Source organism: Hippopotamus amphibius, chromosome 16 (assembly GCF_030028045.1).
Source record: "Hippopotamus amphibius kiboko isolate mHipAmp2 chromosome 16, mHipAmp2.hap2, whole genome shotgun sequence".
Taxonomy (NCBI): Eukaryota; Metazoa; Chordata; class Mammalia; order Artiodactyla; family Hippopotamidae; genus Hippopotamus; species Hippopotamus amphibius.
Window position 1 is genome coordinate 63,062,809 of NC_080201.1, and position 17,186 is coordinate 63,079,994.

The 17,186-nt window shown below is 47.5% G+C and overlaps 1 protein-coding gene across 1 annotated transcript; it reads right to left on the minus strand.

The window, feature by feature from the left end:
* LOC130839337 (leukocyte immunoglobulin-like receptor subfamily A member 6) lies at window positions 1-3,434 on the minus strand. Its single transcript, XM_057713544.1, has 7 exons — window positions 3,401-3,434; window positions 3,207-3,242; window positions 2,739-3,023; window positions 2,290-2,592; window positions 1,766-2,062; window positions 1,210-1,512; window positions 1-137 (listed from the first exon to the last, which is right to left on the minus strand). Exons 1-7 carry the CDS (start codon window positions 3,432-3,434, stop codon window positions 1-3), a joined length of 1,395 nt encoding a protein of 464 aa, XP_057569527.1.
* Between the last annotated feature and the right edge of the window lie 13,752 nt (window positions 3,435-17,186).

Consider the following 17,186-nt stretch of genomic DNA (forward strand, 5'->3'; position numbering starts at 1 on the left):
TCAGCTCCTGGCTGCACCTGGGGTTCCTCCATGGCCGTGTCGAGCCTGAAAGAGCAGAATCCCGAGGCCCAGCAGGATCGCGGCAGCCATGCCCATCCGGACGAGGTTCTCCACCGTGTGGTCTGGGGGCGGTGAGGCTAGGAGTTGTGCACAGAGGGGTCACAGAGGTCAGGCAGATCTGAATCACCCCAGAATCCGGGTTGTCCCCCCAGGGCACCCACCTCCCCTTGGCAGGACGTGACCCTCAGAGCCCAGCCCCATATCTGAGCATTTCTCCTGCTCATCACTCGTGGGATGTGACGTGTTTTTTGATGGGCGGGTGGTGTCAGCTGCTCCTGAGAGTCACACAGTGAGGGTGTGAGTGAGGCGTTGGGGGGACACAGCCCTTCTCCTGGGCTCCGTGTCCTCCTCTGTGGAGCCCCTGTGCCCCTTATGTGTGACTGTGCCAGACAGTCCTGAGCACAGGACCCTGAGCTGACTGAGCCCAGACAGGATGGAGTGGGGCCCCTCACCTCAGATGGTGCTCTCCAGAAGGTCACTAGGGTGTGACTCGGCCCTGCCCCCCATGGAATCACTACCACCTCCCCAGAGACCCTCACCCTCCCCTCTGCCTGCCTGAAGGGGAGCAGCAGATCCTCAGAGTTTCCTGGGAATCAGGACAGGAGGTGAGGGGCGGGGGCTGCTTCTCCCCAAGATTTGGTCCCAACAGCTCCTTCTCCATGATCCTTCATCCACCAGCCTCAGAGGCCCTGGTGCCCTGGGGTCTCCCTGCATCTTTGCTGGACTTCAATCCCCATAGAGTCTCGCCACCTGCCCCGGGGTGGCCTGTGCACCATCTGTGCAGAGAGGCCACAGTGACGCCCCAGTGGTGGAATTGGGGCCTGTGGGTGGGGACTGGGGCCCCTAGGAGTCCCGGGAGTGAGGACAGGAAGCGGGTGGGGCTGGGGCTGACCCTGGAGTCCCCACCTCACTCAACTCTTCCCCGACACCTGCCCCGTGGCCTCCCCAGGACCCTCCCACTGCCCCCCTGTCACCTCCAGAACCCAGGTGAGGGGGAAGGGGTGGGTAGGGGTGGAGGGCCTCTCAGGGGCAGATCTCCCTCCAGGTGACCCTCCCTCAGAGACCCCTCACTCCCACCCCAGCCCAGAGCTCTCAGGGGACAGAGCCCTGAGCTGACTGCGTCCGAGGGACAGGGTCAGGGCCCCTCACCTGAGACCAGGAGCTCCAGGGGGTCACTGGGCTGTGACAGCAGGTAGGGGTGACTGCTGAGTGAGCTGTAGCACCTGTAGGTCCCACTGTGGGCCGAGGTCACAGGACTCATGGAGAATTCGGCCTGGAACTGCCCACCTCGGGACTTTGCTCTAAGACGCAGGGGGGGATGGGCTGCCCCCTCGTTGGACAGAAGGAAGGTTTCCCTTGTGCTCCCTGACTGACACAGCAGGGTCACATTCTCTCCTGGGGCCACCCTGGGGCCCGGCTGCACCGAGAGGGAGGGCGTGTCAGGGAGCCGTCCTAGAGAGAGGAAGGGGGTGAGGGGCTGCCGGCCACCTGGTTCTCAGCTGAGACTCAGCAGGGCCTCCCTGAGGACCCTCAGCTCTGTCTGTGTTTTCTCTGAGTCTCTCCCTCTCCCGCCCACCCCTGTTTCTCTGTCTCTCTGTCTCCCTCCCTGGGGACCCCTCCCCCCTGGTCCCAGCATCACCCCCGGGGCTCCCCCCGCAGGGCCTGTGCAGAGTCTGGGTCCCTGACGGACCCGCTGGCTCCTCACCTGCCACCAGGATGTCCAGCGGGTCACTGGGGGCCGACCACTCGGAGGAGAGGTTGTGTCCACCGTAGCATCTGTACCGACCCCCGTGGGTGTTGGTCACTCGGCCCAGGGAGAAGTTGGCCTGAGAGAGCCCAGCCTGGGGCTGCCGGACAGGGCGCTGGGGGAGGTCCTTTCCCCCCTCCTTGGACAGAGCGAATCTGTCGTAGCCGACATCAGAGCGACACTGGAGGGTTAGATTCTGTCCAGAGGCCACGACAGGGTCCTGGGGGCTCAGGAGGGAGGGCTTCCCAGACACACCTGGGGAGAGACCAGCCCTAGGTTGTAGGGGCTGGTTCCTCCCATGAACCCCCTTCTCCCATCTTCGTCCCCAGCCTCACTGTCTCTCTCACACTCTGTGTCTCTGTCCTTGAGTCCCACACCCCCCTCATCCCACCTTCTCATTTGGGACAATCCTGGGAGAAAAGCATCTAATAATCTGTCTCTTGCTTCAAAAGGTGTGTGAGGCCAAGGTGGGACTTCTTCACCTGAGATCAGGAGCTCCAGTGGGTCACTGGATTCTGACCACACCTGGGGTTTGTCCCTGTTAAAACCGTAGCATCTGAACGTCCACCTGTGTGTGGGGGTCACGGGGCCCACAGGGAACAGGGCCTGGGTCTGCCCATCGGGGCGTCGCTGTGCGTCCAGGGTCCGGGAGGAGTTCTGTTCTCTTTCCTCAGTCAGAATGTGCCTGTGAAATCCCTGCCGTGAGCCACATTGGAGGGTCACGTTCCCTCCTGAGGTCACCACCGGGCTCGGCAGGGCTGAGAGGGTGGGTTTGTGGTAAAATCCTAGGAGAGAAGGAGGCAGCTTGTTAAATGGGGCTCACACCCCCTGCCCTCCCCCAGGGCTGGGCTGTGAGAGGCACACACCCCTGAGCGCAGACGCCCTTCCTGAGGGCAGAGCCTGAGGCTGGGACCCCTGAGTGTCCCCTCACCTGTCACCACCAGCTCCAGGGGGTCACTGTGCTCTGACCAGCCAGTGGGGCTGAGATAGGAACAGTGATGTCTCCCTGCGTAGTGCTCTGTCATGCGTGGGATGGAGAACTTGGCCTTGTCCCCGGGCTCCAGTGGGCTCTCTGTGTCCCAAGGTTCTGAGTTTCCCTCTTTATCCAGACGGAACTCCTGGGCCCCCCGGGTCCCCTGACACCAGATGATCACGGGGCTGCCCCTGGGGATCACAGAGCCTGGCTCAGCCCAGATGGTGGGTTTGGGGAGGGTCCCTGGAAGGAAATCAGAGGCTGGGTCCCAAGACATGCCCACCCCCAGGTGCCCAGCTCTCAGCCCCAAACCTCCCAGACTCCCCCTCCTTCAGCCCAGACCTGCTGCTCCCCATCCCCATGGCCTGGGGGTGGCCCCTTGTCCCCGTGAGGAGGAGGGAGCTGGGACACCTGGGACAGACTCACCTGCCTGCACCTGGGTCCTCAGGCCCACACTCAGCCCTGGAAGAGAGATCCCTGTGAGAGATTTGCCCTGAATCTGAGCAGCACCTCTCCTCCCCGTGAGCCTCCTGAGTCCTGGGGTCTCCTGACAGAGCAGGCCTGGCTGTGGGGAGGGTCCCTCCCAGAGCAGGGCTTCCCCTCCCCCTCCTCCATCTCACCGAGGCAGAGCAGGGCCGTGAGGGTGGGGGTCATGGCGTCTGGTCTCTGTGGTCCCGGTTGTGCAGATGGAGGAGACCCTGGTGCCCTCAGGACAGACAGACCCACAGGGTGTGGCCACTTGGAGGCTGGTCCTCTCCGTCACGGGGTTGTCACGTCAGCAGCCCCACAGGAAGGGGAACTGCCCCTCCCCAGGAGCCTGGCCCTGTTTCCTCAGGGCTGAGGCTGGAGCGGGCAGCGGGCTTCTGCAGACATTTCTGACGACATCCAAGGCCTCACTGGACGTATAAGCTGCTGCCTACCTGGCCTGAAGTCCCTTTTGACTGAAGCATCAACACATATTTATTGGGTATTTGCAGTGTTCCCGGCTAAGAAGTACCTCACTGGACACCACAGATTCAGACCCTGAGCTTGCAGAGCTCAGACTGGCAAACAAACAACTGATCAAGGACCACCACCAAACCCCACAAATACTTGGGGTATTTGTTTCCTGTGGCTGCCGTAGCAACCATTACAAGTCCTTGGCTTAAACCTACACAGAGTTTTCACCTTATAGTTCTGGAGGTCAGAAGTCCAAAATGGAAAGCCTTGTGTTAAAATCAAGTTGCTGTCGGGCCACGTTGCTCCTGAGAGCGGGGGGTGGATTCACTCCCGCGCCTTCTCAGGCTTCAGCAGGCTGCCGTGTCCCATGCCTCATCCCCTCCCAGCTTCCATGCCAGCAGGCACGGCTCTCCAACTTCTGCTTTCAAGTCACATTTTCTCTGGCCCTGTCTTCTCTGCCTCCGCCTTTCACGCATCAGGACCTTTGTGGTGACCTGGGCCCCCACTGGCTAATCCAGGACCGTCTCCCCATCTCCACCACTGAGAAGGCCAATGAGGAGGGATCTTAAGGGGCACTTCAAGGCTCACCCTAAAAGCAGAAAACAATAATAATAAGAATAGGACTCAGTATCCTGCCTTGGGAGTAAGGCAGAGCGGGGTGGTGAGTTTTGACATAACGGTGACTTTCGTGCGTGCTCCGGGCTGAGCGGAGGGACGAGAGGACAGAGCCGGGGAGGCCACACTGACTGAGAGGATGCCGTGGGCCTCCATCACCCCCAGCGTGTGTTTCAACACTGGAGTTTTCACAGGAAGCGGAACAGCTCTTTCCCCACACGTCCGTCTCTGTTGCCATCCCCAGTAAGCTGTATGACTTCTTTTTCAGAAAACAATTTCTGCCCGCCATAAACCCAGATGTGTGCTCCAGACACGGTCCAAACATGCCAGCACGTGCCGAGAGCCCGATGCTGGGTTCTGAGCTGGACGGTCAGCAGATCACTGGTTCCTGCCCAAGGTGTTTGCTCTCCCCAACTTCAGCGGCTTGTGTTCTTCCCCAGATGCTCCGACATCCTGGAATCCTGTTTGGATTAATAGATTTGCAACCAGCTCATGAAGAGAGAGGTTGGGTTCCTTCCCTCACAGCCTTGGTCATGCTGGGGTTGATGAGAGAGGAGGGGAGACCCTGCAGAGAAAAGCAGCGTGACACACACAGAGCAGGAGGTTTCCCACACCACTTCCCGCTTAGGTGCAGGCTGTGCGTTTTGGGATGGAACGCCATGCAAGCCGTGTTGTCCTTGCTTCTCCTTATTGGTGACTTTGGCTTCCTCACGTGGTTAATTCGGCATGCCCCAGGTCTCTCCAGAGGAAAGCTGCTGTTTGCCCTTTGTAATTAATCACTGGTTTGTGGGCAGCTACTTCGAGAGTTTGTACGCATCTTGCTCCTTATTAAGCATCCACTTAATAATTTTAGCAGCGACTGACCCTCTGCTGTGGCAAATCTTCTCCCAGAGGCATCCGCTCACATGGAAATCACATTGTTTATAGTATCCCACTACTTGTAAGTGCCTATGAAATAGGACCGATCCTTCCTGTGTTTCTTCTGTCTTAACAAGCAGACGCCTCTGGGCTCGCTTGTTTCCTCATGACCCAGAGGCTCTCTGCTGTGTTTTAATTTCTGGTGAGCTCGTCCCCCCTGCCCGCATAGCTCTTCTCTCTGGGTGTTTTCCTAGTTATTCTTACATTTTTATTTTTCCATATGGGATTTAGTATCAACTTGTCTAGTTCAAGAAGAAACACACGTTGGTGTGTTTTGAGGACTGAGGCACGTTTATAAATTAGCTTATGCAGAACCGACATGTTTGTGATGCTGAGTCACTCTGTCCAAGGATAAGGCGTGTTTCTTAATTTGTTCAAATCTGATTTTTGCTCCCTTCAGAAATGTTTGAAAGATATATATTTGCATGGGTGAAGTTTTGCATATTTGTTTTCACATTTATTCTGTAGAATTTTCCTTTGTTGTTGTGGTGGATATTCAACATGAAGTTGGGATGTATTTGTGGATATGAAAGTGGTTGGTTCATAGAAATCAATTTTATAGCGACTACTAATTTGATTTGTTTTTAATGGTTGAATGACTTTTATCGTTGAGTCTCCAGGGCTTTCCAGGGGGCTTCCCTTCTACACCCCCCACCCTCACTGCACTGTACAGCCCTCCTCACCACATCCTCTCTTTGCCCAATTCTCCAGGATCTGCATGTGCAAATTCTCCCTGGTGTTCACGGTCTTCCAAGAACTGCCTCATCCTGCCTTTCCAACTCTGTTTTCCCCTCAGGGTCCCTATCAGAGCAGAACAACCCCACTCCCTGTGCGGCAGGGTCCTGCACAGCCAGAAATTCAGTGAGGACAAAGAAGTTGGCGGTGGTCCATTCTGAGTCTTGTAACATCCCACCTTCTTTTTGGGGGGCAGCTGGTCTGGTTTCTAGCACCTAGAGAACACGAAAATTTTGTGTAGATGCAAGAATTGTAAAGTTATGTCTAAGTTGGGGAGCCCATAATACTGCAAAGTGAGACTCTAAAAGTACAAAACAATCAGGAAAGCAATAGGAATAAATTCTTTCTCCAAGGCCAGGGTTTCCAGAAGTTTCCTTAAGAGCTGATGAAACCAGATGACATCTAGGAGAGGATGCCCTTTGGTTATTGCCTTTCCAGTGGCCTTCTAGAACATACTTGCAAGTTTCTCCCTCTTTCCTAGCTGGTTATCTCCACTCCAGGCCACTCTCATCTGGCCTCTGCTACCCCTGAGTCAGGGCAGAAGGTCAGGCTTGTAACCAGGACCCGTTTCTTTCTCTTCCTGCCTCGGGCAGTAACCTTCCATGGACGGGCTGTGGTTTCCTTTGTTAGGCAGCTGCTGTGTTAGATATTGCTGGGGTCCAAGGCTAGATTTGCAGCAGTTCCAATGTGTGTGACCTGAAATGATCTAGAATTGTGGTCTGATCTAGGAGGGACTAACCATCGTTCATCTCTGTTCTCCTTAAAAGGGTGACAAGACCTTCTGAATTCAGAACTGAAAGATTGGGTGGGAGGGAAGAGAGGAAGCAGGGACTGAAAGATAAATTGCCTTCTGATCCAGAAGGCAAAGACGTGGCAGCTTCCAGAAGGGCTGGAGTCAAGTTAACAGATGCTGCATTAAATCCATTGAATTTAGGTTTTCAAGCACGTGTTTTTAGCCTCCATTTCGTATCCCTCGGGGTGACCTGCTGATTTCATATTCGATCAGGTGGACAGCTCTGTAGGTCTCAGCATCACGTGGACAGTACCCCTCTGAAGGACACCCGTGTGACTCCCACATTTGGGGGTAAGGACCTTACCTCAAACAATTGCAGCCCCAAACCATGAAGAAAGAAACCATCCCTGGGGAAAATTCCAAGCAAATGGGAGCAGGAGCCCATGAATACATTCCCAAGGGTCTCCTGCTCGGAAAGGAAGATTCTGCAGGGTGTTCCGTACATCCTCAGGATCCTGCTGGAGTCTTGTCCACATCACCTACTGCAGGGTCCTCCGTAACGCATCCCTGTTTCCAGAATTCCATCCTTCACACTTTTCCTAGCCCACTCCCTCATTCCTGCTTCCCAAATAAACCACCCACACTTACATCCTTGCCTTAGGTCCTGCTTTCAGGGTTACTCACAGTAATTCAACGACGGGGAAAATGCCATGAGTTTTTGTTTTTGTTTTTATCTAGTGACATGATCTTTTTTCTAACTGCTCAAGATCACTCACCGTAAGCGTTCCGTGACTTCTTGGACTTGACCCATTAATGCGTCTATTCTCCATTCACAATCTTATCCCCGTTCACTAAAGCAATATCTCAGCATGTTATCCCATGGCCATCCCAGGACGTGAGGAGGTCACATTGAGCAGAGCACGTGTACACTCCGCCCTCGTGGCAGGTCTGGTGTCGCAGGTTAAATTAACAAAACAATTACACAGAGAAGTCTAAAATGGGAAGTAGGGTCAGTCCTTCAGGGGCACGGTTTAAAGCAATGGGACTGCGTAAAATAAAGAAGTAACCAACTTTGTGGATTTGGATTTGAAGATGGTGCGGGGAACCTAAATGATGTAAAGTATAGCTAAATGCAAGAATCAGTCGGCATTTAAACTAAGTGGGTTATAGGGAAAGAGGAGGAAACATTACAGACTATCACGGGCAAGTCTTCAGATGGGTGAATGTTAACACAGTGGAAGGAATAAAAATACCGCAGGCGTATCTAACCCTAATTGATTCCTGAGCCTGTTTCACTCTACCGTCAAGCCTTTACGAGACACTCAAACACCATCTAACTGGGACGCAGGAGTCACCTCCATTTTACCCTGGGGGCGTGGCTGTGCTGGGATCCACGAGGACCCGTGTTTCATTGCCCGTTACATGTCACGTGGTGACGTTGGGGAGGATGTCCCGACTCTAACCCCACGTTGCGTCTCCAGGGCGAGGGTCACGTCCTGAGTGGATTTACTAAGGTTGGTCAGTTGGGGAGTTTGTTGTTTCGCGAGGGGACCCCAGATGCCAGCATGTGGAGTCTTCTCTCTGGTAGGTCAACGCGCCCATCAGTTGGGTCATTCTGGGCATGTTCTAGATTCTGGCCTTCTTCACTCTGTGCACAGCATCCTCCTTTCCTTTCTTCGGACAATTGAGAGGAGCTGAGAAGAGACTCGTCTCAGAATAGAGTAAATCCCGTACCTGATCCCCAGCCATTGCTTACCCGCCCCGGACCCAATGGAAAACAGGGCCCTAACATCTGGGTTGATCATCTTACTCCCACTTTGCAAGCGTGAGAGTAGATTTGTCTTGCATTTGCTGTTATACAGACTTGTTTGTTTATTTGTTTATTATTTATATTGGAGTATAGTTGATTTACAATGTTGTGTTAATTTCAGGTGTACAGCCGAGTGATTCAGTTATATATGTGTATATATATACTCTTGCAGATTCTTTTCCATTATAGGTCACTACAAGATGTTGAGCAGAGTCCCCTGTGCTATACAATAGGTCCTTGTTGTTTATCTGTTTTATATATTGTAGTTTGTACGTGCTAATTCTACACTCCTAATTTATCCCTCCTTCCTTCCCCTTTGGTAACCATGAGTTTGTTTTCTACATCTGTGCTCCTATTTATGTTTTGTGAATATTTTCTTTCATACCTTTTTTTAGATTCCACATATAAGTGATATCATATGATATTTGTCTTTCTCTGACTTACGTCACAGAGTATGGTATTCTCTAGGTCCACCCATGTTGCTACAAATGGCATTATTTCGTTCTTTTTTGTGGCTGAGGAATATTCCATTGTATATATGCACCACATCTTCTTTACCCATTCGTCTGTTAATGGACACTTTGGTTGATTCCATTTCTTGACTGTTGTATATAGTGCTGCTTTTAACATTGGGGTGCATGTGTCTTTTCAAATTAGAGTTTTCTCTGGATATATGGCCAGGAGTGGGATTGCTGGATCATGTGGTAGCTCTATTTTTAGTGTTTTAAGGAACCTGCATACTGTTTTCCACAGTGGCTGTATCAATTTATGTTCCCACCAACAGTGCAGGAGGGGTCCCTTTTTTCCTCACCCTCTCCAGTATTTTTTTTTTAGAACTTTTATTGAGATACAGTTAACATACAATAAACTGCATATATTTAGAGTGTACAATTTGGTATCCCAATCTCCCAATTCATTCTCCCCCAACCCTCCCTGCTTTCCCCACTTGGTGTCCATATGTTTGTTCTCTACATCTGTGTCTCTATTTCCGCCTTGCAAACCAGTTGATTTGTACCGTTTTTCTATCGTCTGCATATATGTGTTAATATACGGTATTTGTTTTTCTCTTTCTGACTCACAGTCTCCAAGTCCATCCATATCTCTAGAAGTGTCCCAGTTTCCTTGCTTTTTACAGCTGAGTAATATTCCATTGTATATATGTACCACATCATTTTTATCCATTCATCTGTTGATGGACATTTAGGTTGCTTCCATGTCCTGGCTATTGTAAATAGTGCTGCAACGAATGTGGGAGTGCATGTGTCTTTTTGAATTATGGCGTTTTCTGGGTATAAGCCCAGCAGTGGGATTGCTGGGTCATATGGTTGTTCTATTTTCAGTTTTGCAAGGAACCTCCATACTTTCCTCCATAGTGGCTGTATCAATTTACAGTCCCACTAGCAGTGCAAGAGCGTTCCCTTTTCTCCACACCCTCTCCAGCATTTACTGTTTGTAGATTTTCTGATGATGACCATTCTAACCGGTGTGAGGTGATACCTCATTGTCGTTTTGATTTGCATTTCTCTAATAATTAGTGATGTTGAGCAGCTTTTCATGTGCCTCTTGGCCATCCGTATGTCGTCTTTGGAGAAATGCCTATTTAGGTCTTCTGCCCATTTTTTGATTGGGTTGCTTGTTTTTTTGATATTGAGCTGGATGAACTGTTTATATGTTTTGGAGATTAGTCCTTTGTCTGCTGATTCGTTTGCAAATATTTTCTCCCTTTCTGAGGGTTGTCTTTTCGTCTTGCTTAGAGTTTCCTTTGCTGTGCAGAAGCTTTCAAGTTTCATTAGGTCCCACTTATTTATTTTTGTTTTTATTTCCATTACTCTAGGGGGTGGATCAAAAAAGATCTTGCTGTTATTTACGTCGAAGAGTGTTCTTCCTATGTTTTCCTCTAGCAGTTTTATAGTGTCTGGCCTTACATTTAGGTCTTTAATCCATTTGGAGTTGATTTTTGTGTATGGTGTTAGGGAGTGTTCTAATTTCATTCCTTTACATGTAGCTGTCCAGTTTTCCCAGCACCATTTACTGAAGAGGCTGCCTTTTCTCCATTGTATATCCTTGCCTCCTGTGTCATAGGTTAGTTGACCATAGTTTATCTCTGGGCTTTCTATTCTGTTCCATTGATCTATATTTCTGTTTTTGTGCCAGTACCACACTGTCTTGATCACTGTAGCCTTGTAGTATAGCCTGAAGTCTGGAAGCCTGATTCCACCAATTCCGTCTTTCCTTCTTAAGATTGTTTTGCTATTCGGGGTCTTTTGCGTTTCCATACAAATCATAAAATTTCTTGTTCTAATTCTGTGAAAAATGCCATTGGTAATTTGATCGGGATTGCATTGAATCTGTAAATTGCTTTAGGTAGTATAGTCATTTTCACAATGTTGATTCTTCCAGTCCAAGAATATGGTATGTCCCTCCATCTGTATTGTCTTTGATTTCTTTCATTAGTGTCTTATAGATTTCTGAGTACAGGTCTTTTACCTCCTTGGTTAGGTTTATTCCTAGGTATTTTATTCTTTTTGTTGCAGTGGTGAATGGGATTGTTTCCTTAATTTCTCTTTCTGATCTTTCATTGTTAGTGTATAGAAATGCAAGAGATTTCTGTGTGTTAATTTTGTATCCTGCAACTTTACTGAATTCATTGATGAGCTCAAGTAGTTTTCTGGTGGCATCTTCAGGATTTTCTATGTATAATATCATGTCACCTGTGAACAGTGACAGTTTGACTTCTTTTTTTCCAGTTTGGATTCCTTTTATTTCTTTTTCTTCTCTGATGGCTGTGGCAAGGACTTCCAAAGCTATGTTGAATAGTAGTGGTGAGAGTGGACATCCTTGTCTTGTTCCTGATCTTAGAGGGAATGCTTCCAGTTTTTCACCATTGAGAATGATGTTTGCTGTGGGTTTGTCATATATGGCCTTTATTATGTTGAGGTAGGGTCCCTCTATGCCCACCTTCTGGAGAGTTTTTATCATAAATGGGTGTTGAATTTTGTCGAAAGCTTTTTCTGCATCTATTGAGATGATCATGTGGCTTTTATCCTTCAACTTATTAATATGATGTATCACATTGATTGATTTGCATTTATTGAAGAATCCTTGCATTGCAGGGATAAACCCCACTTGATCATGGTGTATGATCCTTTTAATATGTTTGGATTCTGTTGGCTAGTATTTTGTTGAGGATTTTTGCATCTAAATTCATCAATGATATTGGTCTGTCGTTTTCTTTTTTTTGTAGTATCTTTGTCTGGTTTTGGTATCAGGGTTATGGTGGCCTCATAAAATGAGTTTGGGAGTGTTCCTTCCTCTGCAGTTTTTTGGAAGAGCTTGAGAAGGATGAGTGTTAGCTCTTCTCTAAATGTTTGATAAAATTCACCTGTGAATCCATCTGGTCCTGGACTTTTGTTTGTTGGGAGATTTTTAATCACAGTTTCAATTTCATTACTTTTGATTGGTCTGTTCATATTTTCTATGTCTTCCTGATTCATTCTTGGAAGGTTATACCTTTCTAAGAATCTGTCCATTTCATCCAGGTTGTCCATTTTATTGGCAGAGAGTTGCTTGTAGTAGTCTCTTATGGTGCTTTTTATTTCTGCGGTGTCTGTCGTAACTTCTCCTGTTTCCTTTCTAATTTTTTTGATTTGAGTCCTCTCCCTCTTTTTCTTGATGAGTCTTGCTAGAGGTTTATCAATTTTATTTATCTTCTCAAAGAACCAGCTTTTAGTTTTATTGATTTTACTATTGTTTTCTTTGTTTCTATTTCATTTATTTCTGCTCTGATCTTTATGATTTCTCTGCGTCTACTAACTTTGGGTTTTGTTTGCTCTTCTTTCTCTAGTTTCTTTAGGTGTAAGGTTAGATTGTTTATTTGGGATGTTTCTTGTTTCTTGAGGTAGGATTGTATTGCTATAAACTTCCCTCTTAGAACTGCCTTTGCTGCATCCCATAGGTTTTGGGTCATTGTGTTTTCATTGTCCTTTGTCTCTAGGTATTTGTTGATTTCCTCTTTGATTTCTTCAGTGATCTCTTGGTTATTTAGTAGCATATTGTTTAGCCTCCATGTGTTTATGTTTTTTACAGTTTTTTTCCTGTAATTGATTTCTAATCTCATAGCGTTGTGGTCAGAAAAGATGCTTGATATGATTTCAATTTTCTTGAATTTACCAAGGCTTGATTTATGACCCAAAATGTGATCTATCCTGGAGAATGTCCCATGTGCACTTGAGAAGAATGTGTAATCTGCTGTTTTTGGATGTAATGTCCTATAGATATCTATTAAATCAAGCTGATTTATTGTGTCATTTAAAGCTTGTGTTTCCTTATTAATTTTCTGTGTGGATGATCTGTCCATTGGTGTAAGTGGGGTGTTAAAGTCCCCCACTATGATTGTGTTACTGTCGATTTCCTCTTTCATCATTGTTAACATTTGCCTTAGTATTGAGGTGCTCCTATATTGGGTGCATATATACTTATAATTGTTATCTCTTCTTGTATTGATCCCTCAATCTTTATGTAGTGTCCTTTCTTGTCTCTTGTAATATTTTTTAAAGCCTATTTTATCAGATATGAGTATTGCTACTCCAGCTTTCTTTTGATTTTCTTTTGCATGGAATATCTTTTTCCATCCCCTCACTTTCAGTCTATATGTATCCCTAGGTCTGAAGTGAGTCTCTTGTAGACAGCATATATATGGGTCTTGTTTCTGTATCCATTCAGCCAGTCTGTGTCTTTGGGTTGGAGCGTTTAGTCCATTTACATTCAAGGTAATTATCAATATGTATGTTCCTATTACCATTTTCTTAATTGTTTTGTTTTTGTTTTTGTAGGTCCTTTTCTTCTCTTATCTTCTCTTATGTTTCCCGCTTAGAGAAGTTCCTTTAGCATTTGTTGTAGGACTGGTTTGGTGGTGCTGAATTCTCTTAGCTGTTGCTTGTCTGTAAAGCTTTTGATTTCTCCATCGAATCTCAATGAGATCCTTGCTGGGTAGAGTATTCTTGGTTGTAGGTTCTTCTCTTTCATCACTTGAAATATATCATGCCACTCCCTTCTGGCTTGCAGAGTTTTTGCTGAGAAATCAGCTCTTAACCTTGTGGGAATTCCCTTGTATGTTAGTTGTCATTTTTCCCTTGTTGCTTTTGATAACTTTTCTCTGTCTTTAATTTTTGTCAACTTGACTACTATATGTCTTGGCGTGTTTCTCCTTGGATTTATCCTGCCTGGGACTCTCTGCACTTCCTGGACTTGGGTAGCTATTTCCTTTCCCATGTTAGGGAAGTTTTCAACTATAATCTCTTCCAATATCTTCTCAGGTCCTTTCTCTTTCTCTTCTCCTTCTGGGACCCCTATAATGCAAATGTTGGTGCGTTTAACATTGTCCCAGAGGTCTCTTAGGCTGTCTGCAGTTCTTTTCATTCTTTTTTCTTTTCTGCATCAGTGATTATCACCATTCTGTCTTCCAGGTCACTTACTCGCACTTATGCCTCAGTTAACCTGCTATTGGTTCCTTCTAGTGTATTTTTCATTTTAGTTATTGTGTTGCATATCTCTGTTTGTTTGCTCTTTAATTCTTCTAGGTCTTTGGTAAACTTTTCAATCTTTGCATCCAGTCTTTTTTCAAAGTCCTGGATCATCTTCACTATCATTATTCTGAATTCTTTTTCTGGAAGCTTGCCTATCTCCTCTTCATTTAGTTGTTTTTCTGGAGTTTTAGCTTGTCCCTTCATCTGGTACAAAGTCCTCTGCTTTTTCATTTTCTCTATCTTTCTGTGGCTGTGGTTTTCAGTTCCACAGAAGGAAATACTGCTGATGCTGCTTGATACTGCTGTCTGCCCTCTTGTGGAGGAAGCTATCTAGGAGGCTGGAACGTCCTTCCTGATGGGAGGGACGGATGGTGGGTAGGGCTGTGTGGGCAGAGCTCAGTAAGACTTTAATCTGATTTGGTTGGTGGAGCTCAGTAAAATTTTAATCTGCTTGTCTGCCAAAGAGTGGGGCTGTGTTCCCACCTTGTTTGATGTTTGGCCTGAGGCTACCTAGCAGTGGAGCTTACAGGCTCTTTAGTGGGGCTAATGGCAGGCTCTGGGAGGGCTCACGCCAATGAGCACTTCCCAGAACCCCTGCCCCCAGTGCCCCTGTCTCCTCAGTGAGCCACAGCCGCCCCCCCCCCACCTCTGCTGGCAATGCTCCAACACCAGCAGGTAGGTCTGGTTCAGTCTCCTATGGGGTCACTGCTCCTTCCCCCTGGGTTCTGGTGAGCACACCTTTTTGTGTGCCCTCCAAGAGTGGAGTCTGTTTCCCTCAGTCCTGTGGAGGTCCTGCAATCAAATCCCACTGGCTTTCAAAATCTGATTCTCTGGGGATTCCTACCCCCGTTGCTGGACTCCCAGGTTGGGAAGCCTGACGTGGGGCTCAGAACCCTCACTTTAGTGGGTGGACTTTTGCGGTATAACTGTTCTCCAGTTTTTGAGTCTCCCACCCAGCATTTATGGGATTTGATTTTAACACAATTGTGCCCCTCCTACCATCTCATTGCAGCTTCTCCTTTGTCTCTGGATGTGGGTGTCTTTTTTGGTGAGTTCCAGTGTCTTCCTGTCGATGACTGTTCAGTAATTAGTTGTGATTCCGGTGCTCTTGCAAGAAGGAGTGAGCGCACATCCTCCTACTCTGCCATCTTGATCCGTCTCTCCAGCATTTATTATTTGTAGACTTTTTGATGATGGAGCACAGACTATTTTAAATTCCTTCAGTTGAAGGCTCTTGATCCCTAGATAGAGAAATTCTCTGGCTTAAAACTGTTTTTCCTCATTTGCAAGGTGCTGATTGGATGCCCAGTGACAAGTTAGGTTGACCAGATGTTCAAGCAGATGTTAGGATAAGATTGCCTGAAAGACTATATGAGGAAGAATTTGCTCTAGAACTCCCTCATATTTTCAAAAAAAGTTACCCCAAGCTTTTAGACTATCTCTTGAGTGTAGAAGAGCAATGGGGTTCAGTTTTCCATAAAACAATGTCCATCAGTCAGTCTGTTCTCACCTGTGTCATTTTCGCTCCACACACACTGCGTTTCCAAAGCGCTGAGCACCTCCAGGCTTCTGCAGGCTGGGTTGGCTCCCTTGGTTTCCATTTTCCTCTGTGCATATTTTATTAGATTTATTACCACCACCCTGCTTTGCTCTCAGTCACCCAGGCATGTGGAGGCCAAAGCACCAGATGTCTGGTGCAGTATTTGACCAGCCAGATATATTAGAGACATGTGTTGGAAAAGTAAAAACCCCGCCACCCCTAAACAGGAGCTTGAAAACAAGTGACAGGGTAGGGATTTTAGATACACTACCCATTTATACTTCCCAGCAAGTTTACAAGGCTGGAACTCCTTTCGTCCCAGTTTTATGGTCATTGCATGTGAAGTGCATAGTTTATGGAGCTTTCTTGGAGTTCCACAGAGGTAACCCATGGATCTTGGAATCATTACACACGGGCAGACCACAGAGGTGAACTGCCTGACCACTGACCCTTCCTATGAGAGTGTAAAGGTCAGGAGCACACCATATGAAAGCCCAACCCATCTGGCATTAAAGATGCAGCCAGGCACTGGGTTGTCTTTAGACCTGAGCCTGGGTTGAGGTTTCAGACCGCCTGTAATTTCCATGCAGTGTCCATTTGTCATGTCCATGGTGCTGAGACCCAGCTGCTGTTCCCTGAAGTTGCACCGAGACCCCTCCGTGATTTTTTTCGTTGTTTACTGAGAAGGCTAAAACATTCAGAAGGAGCATTAAACAAAATTAACTATGGATAGTAATCAAAATCAAATGTAGATGTAACTCAAGGCAAGTTGACAAGATGGCCAGCGTTCCAGAAGCCTCCTGAGTTTTCTCTGTGATGTGTCAGTGTAACCATCATGGATTGCAAGTTAATCGTCTCACCTGTTTTTCATCATTTTCGTGCCTTTGTATGCCTAAAAAATGATGATGTCTCCTTTTAACAATGCAGTAATATCACATGCGTTAGTGTTGGCTTCTGACTCACCATTATGTTGGCAAGATTAATATGAATTTTTTGGTTTGTAATCCTGGTTTATGAATGTTTAACTGCTGTATGATATACCATAGTAGAAAAGTCCCACAAAATTGTTTCTTCCTTCTTCAGTGGGTGGAATTTTGTTGCTTACAGTTTTGGTCGATGAGACCAATGCCCCTTTCCCGTTTTCCCATGTCTTTATCTCTGGGCAGAAGTGTACAGGGTCCCCTAGGGCAAATCTCCAGGTGTAAGACTGCCTGATCACATCCGCATGTCTCTTCCCCTGAAACAGAAAATTCCAGACGGCTCCCCAAATTGGCTGAGGCAGTTTGTACACCCAGTAGTGTGTGAGGTGACAGCCTCTCTCCATCAATCGATATTGAAATTAAAACAAAGAAACGACGACAGCAAACTTGTGTTCATCATCTTGGAATTAATCTCGTTTAATCAATACCACAGCCCTGAAGGAGCCACCATCACCACCAGTTACACAGAAATCAACAGAGGCTCGCAGGCCAGCTGTTGCTTGCAGGAGGTCACACAGGAGAGTGTTGATTCCAGGAGCTGCAGGAGGAGACACAGGAGAAGCACCTGGTGAAGAGAGAGGAGCCTGCAGAATTCAGACGGGCTGTCATGC

What these genes read in the sequence shown, in the direction of transcription:
- LOC130839337 (XM_057713544.1), bottom strand. Translation starts at nt 3,434, where the DNA reads ATGACCCCCACCCTCACGGCCCTGCTCTGCCTCG. An exon ending in CCTGGAGCTGGTGGTGACAG is followed by an intron (nt 2,593 to 2,738) that starts GTGAGGGGACAC and finishes CTTCTCTCCTAG; the next exon opens with GATTTTACCACAAACCCACC. An exon ending in GCTGGACATCCTGGTGGCAG is followed by an intron (nt 1,513 to 1,765) that starts GTGAGGAGCCAG and finishes TCCTCTCTCTAG; the next exon opens with GACGGCTCCCTGACACGCCC.